At 39.6% G+C, this 13,547-nt stretch overlaps 1 protein-coding gene across 3 annotated transcripts in view; it reads right to left on the bottom strand.

The window, feature by feature from the left end:
• The window catches only part of MACROD2 (mono-ADP ribosylhydrolase 2), an 845,829-nt gene that overhangs the window by 24,967 nt on the left and 807,315 nt on the right, over window positions 1-13,547 (bottom strand). For all 3 annotated transcript variants that reach the window (XM_030946263.1, XM_030946261.1, XM_030946262.1), the window contains exons 14-16: window positions 8,775-8,852; window positions 8,092-8,166; window positions 7,514-7,603 (exon numbers count right to left, since the gene is read on the bottom strand). In XM_030946263.1, the coding sequence (XP_030802123.1) occupies window positions 7,514-7,603; window positions 8,092-8,166; window positions 8,775-8,852 (243 nt within the window). The remainder of the gene's footprint in view (window positions 1-7,513; window positions 7,604-8,091; window positions 8,167-8,774; window positions 8,853-13,547) is intronic.

The raw sequence follows: 13,547 nt of genomic DNA on the forward strand, positions 1-13,547 counted from the left end.
GTTCCCCAAATCATACCTTCTCCACTCCCACTGGTTGTGGTCTCCACACAGTTATGACTGGACTCCACTCTGTTTTATGAAAAATCCTTGGTTAAATGCAGTTTGTCTCCCTTCTGCCCTAAGTGTGTGGCCATTTGAATTTTTGAAACAGCTATACCACAGTGCCACAACCTGGGCCAGGCACATCCATCCAAAACCTAAGCAAGTGGGAGCACAGAATTTCCAGTTCCAGAGCCAGCTCAGCTGGATGAGTGTATTCCACCATAAACAAACTTTATTAAAAGAGGTAAGAATCTAAAATTTATCAGTGCTTAACAAAACAAAGACTCCTTTTGTAGAAGATGGCACAAAGACATAACATTTCTCTGTGAGGGATCAAATTGTTTCCTGGTGAAACCGCCTGCACTCCTTTGGTCTGCTGGACTTATTCTTAATTAAGACTGAATTTCTTACTGTGGCACAGAGGAGCTAAGCTCCCTGCTCAAACAGACACCTCTGTAACTGTACATATACATTAAAGTGGTGCCTTATCTCTAAGCTTATTTCCAGAAATACTGATTGTTATGATGCCATCTGTAACAGTGCAGTCTAACTTTCTCAGTGTTACAGGAAACTGTTTCTGAGATGTCAGACACTCTCCCATATTCCTTTCTCTCATTCCTTGCGTGCTATTTGAGCTAGTTTCCGATTGTTTGAAAGAGATAGATGTTTTTTTTCCATAAGGCACTGCTGTCTCTCTGGAGAGGCGAGCTAAAACCAAAGCCTGGTAGACTTGGACCCCACCATTTGGAATACAGATTCTGTTATCTCCCCAATTTTTGTATGTGAAAAGGGCCTTATCAGTATCTTAAAGCTCTTCAAGACTTGCAGCTCTCAAGTAAAAACCATACAATATCATGTAATACTATTATAAACATATGAGGACTAAGAATGACATCATAGCATCTGCTTTTCACTGGGATTTAATGATTTCTCTTTTTTTTTTTTGCATTCCCAATATGGAGAATCAAAATGAAAATGGCACTTCAATATATTTCATTAAAAATATCCAGTTTCTCCTCCAGTGTCTTCAAGGATTTAATTTCTTCTCTTTCTTTTTATTTTCTGTATATGGAAAAGCACTCTAAAGCTTCTTTTACTTGATTTAATGCTGAGTGTGATTCAATTCTGTGCTGTAACATAAGTTAATTAAACTAAACAAAGGCTGCATTGTCAACACTTTCAGCAGGAACAAAGAGATTATATTTTAAAATGCAATAAAAATTGCTAATTCATAATACTATTTCTATTCTGCTTACTGTAAATGAAATGAAGAAAACAATCAAATAGAGATAATAAACCTTGTACACTATCATTGTTACAGTATTCCCTATTGTTGTTTTCCTGTTTTCTTTCCTTTTGGCTTTTTTGTTTTACCCTTACCATCATGTCTGGTAATACAAAGTGACTGTGACAGCGAACAAAACATTTAAGCTGAAAAATTACTTATGTTTTCTACTTTCTTATTAGAAAAGCACACAGAAAAAAAAGTTATTTTTCCTTGCAAGGGATGAAAAATAATTAAAACTTCAAATTAATCCTGCACCACCTATTTTTTATGTACATTCAGGTTAGAAGCTGGTATATGGAGACCAATGAAAAGAAACACATTCCTTCTGTGGCAGGAAAATAAATACAACTTTTTTCCCCTCAAGAGACTGAAATCAATATCTAGAGCAGACTACTGACAGTGTAATAACCACCCTGACTGCCAAGGCACAGTGCTGCACAGCATCCTCAGGGAAGCTCCCTCAGGAAAGCCCTGCAGGAGACCTGCATCCCATTTGCTGCCCCATCCTGCACCATCAGTGAAGCCTCTGCTGATGTAAGAGCCTGGAGAGCTCCCACTGCCAAAGCCCCACACAAACAGTGGGGCCAAAGCCCCAAAGCTCCTCTTCTGCAGCCTGCAATGTGTAAGCACAGCAAAGGGGATGCAGGGGGGAAACCCAGGGCACTGGGAATATTTCTCTGTCTGCTCTGGGGTGCCCTGACCCCCAGGGGAGCTCTGACTGTGACCCTCGCTCATGGAGAAAGTTCCCTAAACTCCAGAATAGACCAGAATCCACAAAAGTGTGAAATAGATTATAGAGAGTAGTGTAGGTGTATCACTTGGTGAGAAATTTAGGTTTTGTGATTTTTAGTATGTTGTGGATGGAAGCAAGATGGGAGGGTGCAGGGTGTTGTCCTGAGTTTCTTCTTCTTCCTTCTTCTTCCTCCTTCTTCATGGGTTTGGGTGGCATTTTGTAACTGGGTGGAAAAGTCCACATTGTGGGCTCCTTGGGATCAGTTATTGGGTTAAAGGGAAAATAATCCAGGTGTCAGTTCTTAATTGGATAGTTTAGTCTTAAAAGGCCTTGTAACAAGAGATTGTTGGCCATTCTGTGCCTTGCTAATGAACTCATGGTTGTGAGACTGCTTTACTGATAATAAATAATAAACACCTGAGTCAGAACATGAAATACCATCTCAAGTGCCTTCAATCCAGACCCAGAGAAACCAACAACCGGTACCCCCACACAGGTAAGCCTCACCTGGCTACTTCCACGAGGCATAGAAATGACTTGGATATCCTTTTCTGCCACAGCTATAATGCCTTCAGGAGGGCAGAGTGCTTGATACAGACCAAACAGCCCTTGGACCGCCACAAACTCAGCATAGGGGGCTGGCAAACATAATCTGGTCACAAAATCTCCTCAGCTGGCTGATGCTGCAGCTGAAAAGTTCACTGGAGTTTTGTGAAGTTCTCAAGACAATAAAGGCATGTAAAGAGAGGCTTCATAGGTGAGGTACCTTTTAGGATTTCCATTCCTAATCTCTCTGCACACCTCCCAGCAGTCCCATCTACTGCTTCTCAACAATCCATATCTCTGCATAGCCTAGAGCTTTAAATTCCCATTTGCAGCTTTCTGGTTCCACAGCCTTTCCAGTATTTCTGCAGAAAAGCCCAATGGTGCACTTTTCTTTTGCTTTGCCAAACATCAGTATGTGTTAGAATAGGATTTTAAAGATATATTTCATATTTAGCATCTGAATATGCTGTAACAGCCCAAAAAAATGGCATCTGATCTAATCCGTATGGGTTCTTATCAAACACCAAATGCACTATATCTGGTTCAGGATATTTTTTCCTCTCCTCTTTGAGCAACTGAATAAAAGAAGTTGGAGCCTTTATACTAGAAGTACTCTAGAAGCTACAGCAATCCAAAGTAATTTTTTCTTTCCAAACAAAGTGAAATTACCTATTTAAAGATTCTAGTGAAGGCTTTTACTTTTTTTCCCCAAAAATGTCTCATCTTTCCCACTTGAAGAATTAAAGGAGTTTGGTTAAGCAATAAAATTGCCATGAATCAATAATAAAAATGTTAGATTTGTCCAAAAAAGATCTTTCTCAAGAATTCTTTCATTTCTCTATAGCCACAATGTCATTTTGAAATTTTTGACTGTTTGATAACAAAGTCATTATTCTGACATTATTTATGACTGTACCAATGCATATAAAAATCCTATAAATGCCTGACACTGGAGCTGTAAAACATGAGAGCTCTTTTCCCCAGGCTTTGGAATATTTAGTTCTCTCCAAGATTACACCATAAAATTATCACTCCTGCTAAAGCAAAATGGACAAGAGAGGAATGGACAAAGTGCTGCCTACAGAGTTACAGGTTACAGCGATTCATGTTACAAAGACTGCTCAGCAAAACTGGGCTTAGCTAGAACAGAACTTGGCAGACTTCAAACCTGAAATTAGGCAGACTTCAAATTCAGAGTGAACAAGCACTGATCAGAAGATTGTCAAAGGAAATCACACGTACTGCACAGGATGGAAACCTCCCCCAGGCTGCCCCTGAGCCAGCCCTGACCTCATGGTGAAGGTGAGGGTTCTACACTAATATGTTGCTCATCTGGAGAAACACCACATGTCAAGCTCAAACAATATTCCAAATTGGCGCAAGATGACAAAATATTTCAGCCCAAATAGAGAAGAGAGAAAACAGAGAAATAACAGCAATAGCTGTTCATTTTCCAGTCCTCTGGCAGAAATCCTACCCCTTCAAAGAGTTAAATGACTTCTAAGGGTGATTAGTGAGGGAAATCATCATACTGGATGTCTCAATGAAGGGAGACAGAAAGAGAGGGGAAATAAGATGCCAGAGGTGAGAGTGGGCTCAGAGGAGAAATTGGCTGCATATTCATGCAAATATGGGATTTACTTCCATGTGCTGCAAATTGTGTTGTGGAATAAATGTGCTGATTAAACCTACAAATAAGTGCTGAGTGCATGGTCATTACAACACAGCAGGACCACTTCCAAGTGTACATATAAAGGCACTGCCAAAAGGTCTGTTAAAACTGTGTACACTTACCTAGTCAGCAAATAGGTCAGTGATCACCACTTGCTCTGGTTTTTAATAAAGGGATTTGAGAATATTCCCCAGTCTTATAAGAAACATAGGTTTTCATTATTTTTTTTGTGAACCAGAATGAGTGCATAATAGGAGTTGGAAAAAAATGAAAAAGGCATCTTAGCTTGCCTTTTTTCTTCAGCTGCTCCCTCATAATATATAACTTCAAGTTGCAGTAGGAAAAAAAGGGAATAAATTGGCACATATGATATTTTATTACTGATTTTGAGAAAAGCAACAGCAGGTTTTTATGAAACACACAGTGCCTCACATTGTTATATTCTTCAGGGTAATCTGGCTTGGTTCTTACTGCTGGCAATGGGAGTTAGGAGTGTGACTGCCAAGATTTTGATTCTTCATTCCTCTGGGCTCCCAGCATCCCAGAACCTTGAAAGCACCAGGATCTGGGACTCCTTGGGAATTTCACACTACAGCATGACCCTGGAGCTGTGAAGTGAAATGAGCTACACAGAAGGGACCCTGCAAGCTTTAAAAAACCCCAAAACACAGAGATGAGCTGCAGTAAAATTTGCACAATTAAATCAGAAGATAACCTGTGGTTTGTCAGAAGCTTATGTAAACTGAGACATCTCTAAACCATCAAGAACCAGATATTTTTTCATGGAAAACCACATCATTGAAAAACTTCCTAGCACACTTCAAAGCTGCAATCAGTAACTGAGCAGAAATCCAGCTTTAGGTTGGAAAAGGGACTTTGTTGGTACTTTAGTGGCTTACACAGCTCCAGTTCTGAGGACAGAAGGGATTGCAGATAACTCCCAGGAATCGAATGCTCCCAGTGAGACAGAGAGAAGAGAGAAGCAGCTACATGCTACCCTTTGCTTTGGGATGAGTGTGAAAACAAGCACAAGAAAATCTCATGTAAAACAGAAAGACCAGGTAGTTTGGAATTTAGTAGTTGCTACATTTGGCTATGCATATAGATCCAGAATGGGTCAAACCAACTAAAGATCCATGAATTTCTGTTTTAACAGGACTAGCAGTCCCACATTAGCCTTTCCCCCAAGTTCTTAAAACAAAAATACAGTATTTCATCCTATATCAAATGTACTGTGTGTGCTGCTGGAAAACTTTCAGCTGAATTAGTTTAGGAGGTTAGCACTCAGGTTACATAAAATAATATCACATATTAAATCTCTTTTTAATGCCAGGTAATCTTCCATGAAGAGGAATCTCTCATTGGGAAATATATCTTATTTTATCAGTCTGAACTTCAGCTGATTTTATTTTTCTTACCTCTTTGTGTCCCGACCCACTTCAATTTATGCCAAACTTTCCAAACCCATGCGGTAGAAGTTGTGCCCACCAGAACAAGAAGCAATAGCAAGATGAGCTATGAGGGTGCTTAGACCCATAAGAATGAAAACAAGACAAGGGAAAGGCTTTCTTTCCTTCTCTGCTCCTGCTCGGCAAGAGCACCCATTTATTTTTCCTGTGCCAAAATCAGTACCTTTGGAAGAAGCTGAACAGAATATTTGTGCTGTTATCCTGCACACAGACTCAGCACACCTCCTCTTATCATAGATCACTTAAATTGATGACTCTACTTCTATGGACTTCAACAAGCTTTGGATCAGATGAATCCTGCACAGTATCAACACCTGAGACCCCAGGTAGGAACAAGTTCCAAAATATTTAGCAAGAACTTTTTTACTTACTTAGTACTTGAAACTTTTAAATCAAGGGCTGGAAAAGAAAAGGAGCCAAGAACAACCCTTTTCTGACATTACCTGCTTTTCCTCAACATTGCATATTTTAATAGTAAGTAGCACAGATGTTGAAATACAATCTCTCTTCTGAGAACTAAATGACAGTCCCTAGCTGTTGGGGACACTAAAGAAGTAAAGAGGAGAAAATATGCAAATAATGAAGGTACATTTTTTCCAATTTAGTTCTGATGATGCATAAAATAATACGTAAATAATTTCTATTATAACAGCATTGGTATTTGCAATCAGAGTGAGCCTGTACTGTATAACCTGGGTTTGCAACTTGAGGTAGTGTGGTACCATTTACCTGAATTTGAACATAAGAATTATATCAATGCTACCTTCACAATCATGAGCACAGCACAAAACCAATACCATTAACACAAATGATAATAAGGAGATGTGATTAGTCTCAGCTTGGATAGGCAATTAAAATTAAAAAAAAAAAAAGGAAATATTGTTTAGCTGTATATGAACAAAGAGGTTCTATTAACCTGGCCTTGCAGCGAAGAAAATTGTCAATATTGCTAACACAGGTTTGCAATTAAGTTGGTGTCAATGTGGCTGAGAAAAGGACTTCATAATTAGGACAACATAGTTAGTATTGACCTGAATTTTCAATAAAAATCATGTTTGCATTTTAATTTGGAACTGTAAAATTCATCCTTAGGTTCTACAAATGACCATATAATTAACTAGGAGTTACTTTAAAATTAGAGAATTATTTACATAATACATTATTTTTTATATAATCACATGTCTTTACAAATGGTGAGATGATTGCAGGGTTCCCAGGAGCATCCAACACTTAAATTTGTACATTTCCTTGCAACAGCATCCCCAAGGTTTTAAATACTTTACCCCCATTACAAAATTACTGCTTCAGAAGACTCTGCATTCTCACCAAATATTGGTTTCTTCATTAGAATTACTAGTTTTAGTTACTCTTTAGTTAAATCCCTATTAATGACCTCAGAAATAACTATCATACCCATTTATTTAAATACCCAGAATGCTTCTAGCAAATGTGATCATAAGGATACTTACATGGACATAAATTGGGTGTTTAATCAGCATTGTGGGCTTAAATGCAAAAAAAAACCAAAAGCAAGGAGAGTATTTAAATGCCACTTTTGAACCTCAGTGTGCACTTTTTTAGCTTCCTATTGAAATCCAAGTCCAATATATCAAAACTCCACTCAAAGATAAGACAAAAGAAGATTTTTCCTTAGGGGGAAAAAGAGCTCTTTTCTGTGCCCTTGCCATGTTTCCTCACAATAGAAAAGGATAACATGAGTCCTGCAGCATTCTCTGTCTCAATCTGCTTTATAATAGGCTCACCTCCTTCTTCTTTTCCTTCTTCCTTTTCCTCTGCACCAAGTATCAAAGGAATCTCAGCTTCTGTTGTGCCTTCTTGGTTCAACAGTGGATCTGAATAAATTTGATAAAAAGATGAATAGTAAGGCTTTTCAGAATGGACATGAAAGGAGTGACACCCACTAGAGACCTTGCCATGAAAAACACTGGCAGAGGAAAAGGATCTTTTCCTCCACGAGTACAAATAAAAAAGCTGTCCAAGGAAATCCAAGGGGCTCTAGTTCAGAGCAAAGCCTTGAAGATACTGAACTTTCTGGGATTTAGGCACAAAATCCCATGTGCCTACTCCAAACATGGATCTTCACTGGGACTCACTGCAATCCCAGAGACACACACAGTCCATGCCCCACCCCTTGATGTGCTGAAGGCCAGGTTGGATGCAGCTTTGAGCAACCTGGCTGAGTAGAAGATGTACCTGCCCATGGCAGGGGGTTGAAGCTAGGTGATCCTTAAGGTCCCTTCAATCCCAGACATTCTATGATTCCATGATTAGTGTTTTTGGTTGCTAATCTTGCTTTTAGATCTCAAGACACGAGGAGTACCTTCTATTTCCATGCAGGAATCTTGGGAATCTTCCCCAGTTTTTATCTCCTCGTTTGCAGAAATAGCCTGTTGTCCTGTTAATACAACAAACAGAAAATGGTACCAGGATGATGCTGCATGAAGGCAAGTCTAAATTCATTGAAACAGAACATGAACTTTAGACACAGCACAGTAGTTCTAAGCCAAACACTGTTTTTTTTTTTCTAGGAAGTGAACCATGTTGGACACATTTTATATATGAAAATACCACTTAACAGTACTAAGCATTAAGTTAGTTAGATACTTGGTCAAAACTGCCCCTGCAGCACTTAGAGTTTTTCTTCTTTTGCAGCTCAGCCTTGACACTGTTTCTCATAGGAGCTGTTGTAAAGTGCTTGCACATGATGGTCAGCAGAAGGAACAGAAACACCCCACAGGCTTTCAGAACCACAATAACAACATGGTAACAGTGCTATGCACCCAGGATCATGTGGCTAAACCTATTTAGAGACATGTGGCTTTCCCAGTAGCATCAGGGGTTACTGCCCCACAACTAGCTGACACATAAACTCTACCAGCCAACAGCATTTCCCTAAGGTGGCAGAAGTCAGGCTGAAACCCACTGGGAGCTGACACTGAAAGAACTCAAGTTTCACACTGGTTCATCACATCTGTCTTAAAAAACTTTGACTAAAAACTTTACCTTTGGCTTGATCTTGTTCACACACCACAGCATGCACTGAATCACCCTTCTGCGTGCCTTTGGAGTCTTTCAGGGAATCTGAGGAAAAAAAGCAAACAAACAAATAAATCCTGAAGCAGTTTTCATGCTGGAAAAGTAGACTTGAGTTAGAGGAACTCTTAGGTGCCAGCTTCATATTTGGCATTTTGATACATTCACTGATTTTCTATCTGTTTAACTACAGAAGTGTATTTGTGGGTTCCAATTATTCAAATTGATTTCAGAATCCCTACCCTTACTGAGCAGTTTTTTGCTGGCAGTACAAACCCTAAACCAGGAGCTGGCAAAGAAGGATGCATAAGAATAATCAGCAGCACTACCAAGAATTTTATTCCTAATGAGTGGAGTGGCACAAATCTATGAGAAATAGCATGAACCACCTACTTGATAAATGAAGTGATTTATTATTTCTTTAGAATAACAGTTTTTCATGGTTGAATTTACAGAAACTTTAAATCTTTCCAGAAACAATAAATCCCATAAATCCCTGTGCAAATCCTAGCCTCATGTCACTTGATGACAAAGCTCCCAAGGTCACTATAGCCAAGAGTGCTTTTCTTTTTTGGGGCAGACTTCAAAATGAACTGCCCAAAACAATGCTTGGAACCAGTGCCACGGTGAGACTGAAATTACATTTTGGCAGAAAGTCCAGTTGTTATGCTATCTGGGGTCTTCATAAACACAGGGCATTACTTTGTTGCATCAAACAGCATTTTCTGACAACAGCCAGTTTTTGCATGGGGATGGAGAAATACATAATGCATAATTCCACTGCATTCAGGTAATGCAGCAATATAGACACTTGATTTAGTGTGATTTAGTGATTTTGCTCATCCTCTTCACAGATTTCACTGGATAAAGAGCTCTCTTTGAACCTCATTAAAAACCAGTGCTGATCTAACTGGACATTGTGCAAACCACAGGGATAAGCCCACTCCAGGTCGTAACAGCAGCAACAGATAATCGGTGTTTGTGCTCCCATGTGAGATGCTTTCTAAAATCCTGCTCAATGGAAAAAGTAAGTAATGATGCCAAAAGATTTACAGCACATGATAATAAATTAAATTTTGACAGTGCTTTTACAGCTTAAATACTGGAAGTTCCCTCTCAACAACATTGCTGACCAAATCTTACAATATACCCAAGGATGACCCTGTAAAACTCTGTTTCTGAAAGTGTCCAAAAGTAATCTCTGATGGATAAGTAGAAAGCTAGGTTGTAATATCTGATCCAAATTTAATAATCTGTAGGAAAGGTATGTGCTGAAATTGTGTGGCTTTAATTAACTGCAAATAATCCTCCAAGGCAAATATTTAATTACCCGCACAGTTTCTTACTTCTTTCATGGCATGACAATAAGTTTAAAAAACCAAAGTTTGAAAGTAGAGTAACTCGCTGATGTACAATTTGCTAAACTTTATACTTGCTGTACTTTTTTTTTTGCCCTACTGCACCAGTCTTCCATACCATATTGTACAATGAGGTTCAAAGGATTATCCTTGTCAGCCTGAATTGGAGCAAAACTAAATTAGAATTTTATCAAATTCCAAGTTTAATCAAAAATCCAGTTGAAGGATCTCCTGGTACCAAAAAAATTCTTGGTAGCAAAAAATTACATAGGGAATTTTTCAAGCAAACTTGAAACACATTGAGGGAAATTCTGGCTTTGCTGAAGTTTTTGACAAAGCTGTCAGGATTTCAGACAAGCCAAGATCTGTACTACCTGTAACTCCATACCCGAAATTAATGTATTTTTCTGTATGATACAGCTGCATGCTTGTAAAAGGAATTGCATTGGTAAAGCTGGAATCAGAAGTCCTCTGCCTTGAGTGCCATGATGCCAGGGCCCAAACAAGCAGCCCTTCAAGCCCTTCAAGCAGTCAAAAGTGATGGTACAAAGTGATGCTGCGGTGGATGGAATGGTGCTAAGGGTGCTGTGACTTTCCTGAAGAAGTGTCCTGAGAAGGACGGCTCAGGGGCACAGGCACTTGTCCTTTGCTTGCCACTCTTGCACTGAGAATGACACAGGAGCAGGTGGGAGGCAGTGTTGTAGAAAGAGCAAAGAAGGCTTTATTCAAGAGAACCGTGTGGTTTTGATAAAGTGATTTGATGCATTCTGTTTGACTGGCTAGTTAACAAAAACACCTTCCTCATACACTGTTCTTGAGAAGAACAAAGAGACAAAGCGGAAAAACACCACCTGCAGATTGCTTATACTTACCAGGTTACCACATCCTTACCACTCCCTAAAAATTCTCCCAAGCCGCTGTGAGAAACACTTCCCGTTCCTCTCTCTCTGTCCCATTCGCTCACACTGGCTAGCATTTCATTTCTTCCAGGAGGGAAGAGATGAGAGCCTTGTATGATGCTCCACAGAGAATAAACCTTTATTGTGACCAGGGCACTCTACCAAAGACACCAACCACAAGAGCTCCAAAGAGGCAGGGAAAACAAGAGTTTATATGGGAGAGGCAGGGGGTGGGACAAAACCCTGGGACCAGTGGGATGAAGATGCAGAGGCACAGCAAAGGAGAAGTGTCAGAACCCAGGACATTCCTCTGACTGCCCTGGATGGCTCGAGCCCCTGCCTGGGGGGCTCAGAGACCTTGGCACAGAGCCCAAGACACCTGTGCCTTTGATTTTGACCAATGGAGCAAATCATCACCTTTATATGAAGAATTACAAGTCAAGATATTACAATATTACAAGTTTAAGTAGAATAATAGTTAGTTAGTCACAGGGTGAAAAATAGATTTTTGGGCTTTTTAGAATGGGGGTTCAGGAGGCAAGATGGAGGAATCTGGGCATCCTTCTCCTTCTTCTTGGCCTCCATCTTCTGGGTGGCCAGAAGAAGTGATGGTGGCACTTTTGGATTGGTTTAAGGTAGAAACTCACTGTCTAACATAGGTGATAGGTATTGGGAAGTTATTGTAAATACTGTACATGTAGCTTTTAGTATTAAAAGATACCACCCCAAGGTGGTCAGTGTGCCTCAACCCAACCTGCTAGACAGACCTAGAGCGAGTCAGAGAAAGAATGTTAGAGATAAGAAATAATAAACAACCTTGAAAACAAGAATAGAAGAGTTCTGACTCCTTCTTTGACTGCTGGGCTGGGAAAAAGAAGCTTGTACGTCAGAGTCAAATATCGCACTAAATATTCAAGCCAAAATGTCCAAAGACAGATTTACTTTTAGGATTAACAGGAATAAAATAAAGTGAAGGAATAAACCTAGATTTATGAAACAAATCTGTGCCAAGCAAAAGTGAAAGTGTAAAACCAAAGGCAGCGATCAATAAAAGTGCTGATGTTACACTACATTCTGTGTGCAAGTTTTCAGTAGGGTAGTGGTATTCCTCAGGCTCAGCTGCTCCTCTGTGCCCACAGCCCTTTGGAGCCTTGTGCAACTGTGTGTAAGGCCAGTTTCATAGTCCTGTATGATTCCAGGGGCTACAACAGCTCTGGCTGTCCCTAAGGCCTTTGTTCACCTCTTACTCGCCTGATTTTGTAAAATGGCATAAAGCAATGTTAGCCTTCTCCTAACATAATTAATTATCTGTTAAGTCATACCAGAGAACCCAAGGCAGGGTAGTCTTTCACAGTGAAGTACTGCTTAATTTTTTGATAATATACACACTGGGCACTATTTACTTTGGGACTGTAAAAGTTAACACTCCTCCACTCAGGACTGAAAGAACGCCTGTTTCTCATACCACACTGGAACACAGCTCCTAATATCACACATGAATGAACCAAACAGGAGATGTAATTGCATAAATAAGCCAAAGATAGGCCACATTTATCTATTTATCTATCTACATTTATCTAGGAGCTTAAGTGCTTGTTGAAGTCTGAGCATCCCTTAGTTCCCTCAAAACTCCTCCTTGCTGGCTGGAGTGGCAGTGTCCATGTCAGGAGTGCTTGTGTCTGCTACCCTCCATTTTATTGAAACAAGTGTGGGACTGCATGCTTGAGTCCACCTGGGAATTAGCCCCAGACTCTAACAATCTCTTTACAAAATATTTAGGCTTTATTAAAAGCTGATCAGAATACTCTGCAAGTCCATTCACTGCTCCCACCAACTGTATGTTGACTTAATCTCCAAGAAAAGCACGTAGCTTGCAGTAAACTATCAATCCCATCCTTCCTGGCAATAGTCAGGCACTATTTTGTCTAAATCCTGTACAAATCCCCATGCTTTTCCATGCCATTCATTTTTTCTTTTGACTGTATACGGCAATGCTGCTCAAACACGATTCTGCAAAAGCTAAGGAAGAGGGGAGATGGTAAGAACTGAATGTTAAGTGGTTTTAATGCTCTTTTAAAATTCACTTCCCCAGCTACTCTCTGTATGGCTTATTTACTGAGTGGTTTCTAATGTGCAGAACACCTGGGTCCTGTACACAGCACACATAAATCACCGTGTTTTAGGGAGCTGTAAGAAGATCAAAGAGGGAAAATGCTGGTCATTAGGAAAGAAACAGGTTCAGTACAGTTTATTTTTTTAAGCATGATACTGTGATAAATGACTGGAATATTTCCAGAGTGAAAGAAATCAAGCAGACATCTAAAATTACAGGTAATGGTGTGCATGGAGGCTTCCACATGATTAGGGTATTCTTTTGCCTCATAAACCGAGAATAATATGTTAAAATGAAGTACTATAAAATGATGATTTATCAGAAATTAGGCAGAGATTCTTGAGCTTTGACTTCAAAATGGTATTTTTATGTC

The sequence above is a fragment of the Camarhynchus parvulus genome, chromosome 3 (assembly GCF_901933205.1).
Source record: "Camarhynchus parvulus chromosome 3, STF_HiC, whole genome shotgun sequence".
NCBI classification, from domain to species: Eukaryota; Metazoa; Chordata; class Aves; order Passeriformes; family Thraupidae; genus Camarhynchus; species Camarhynchus parvulus.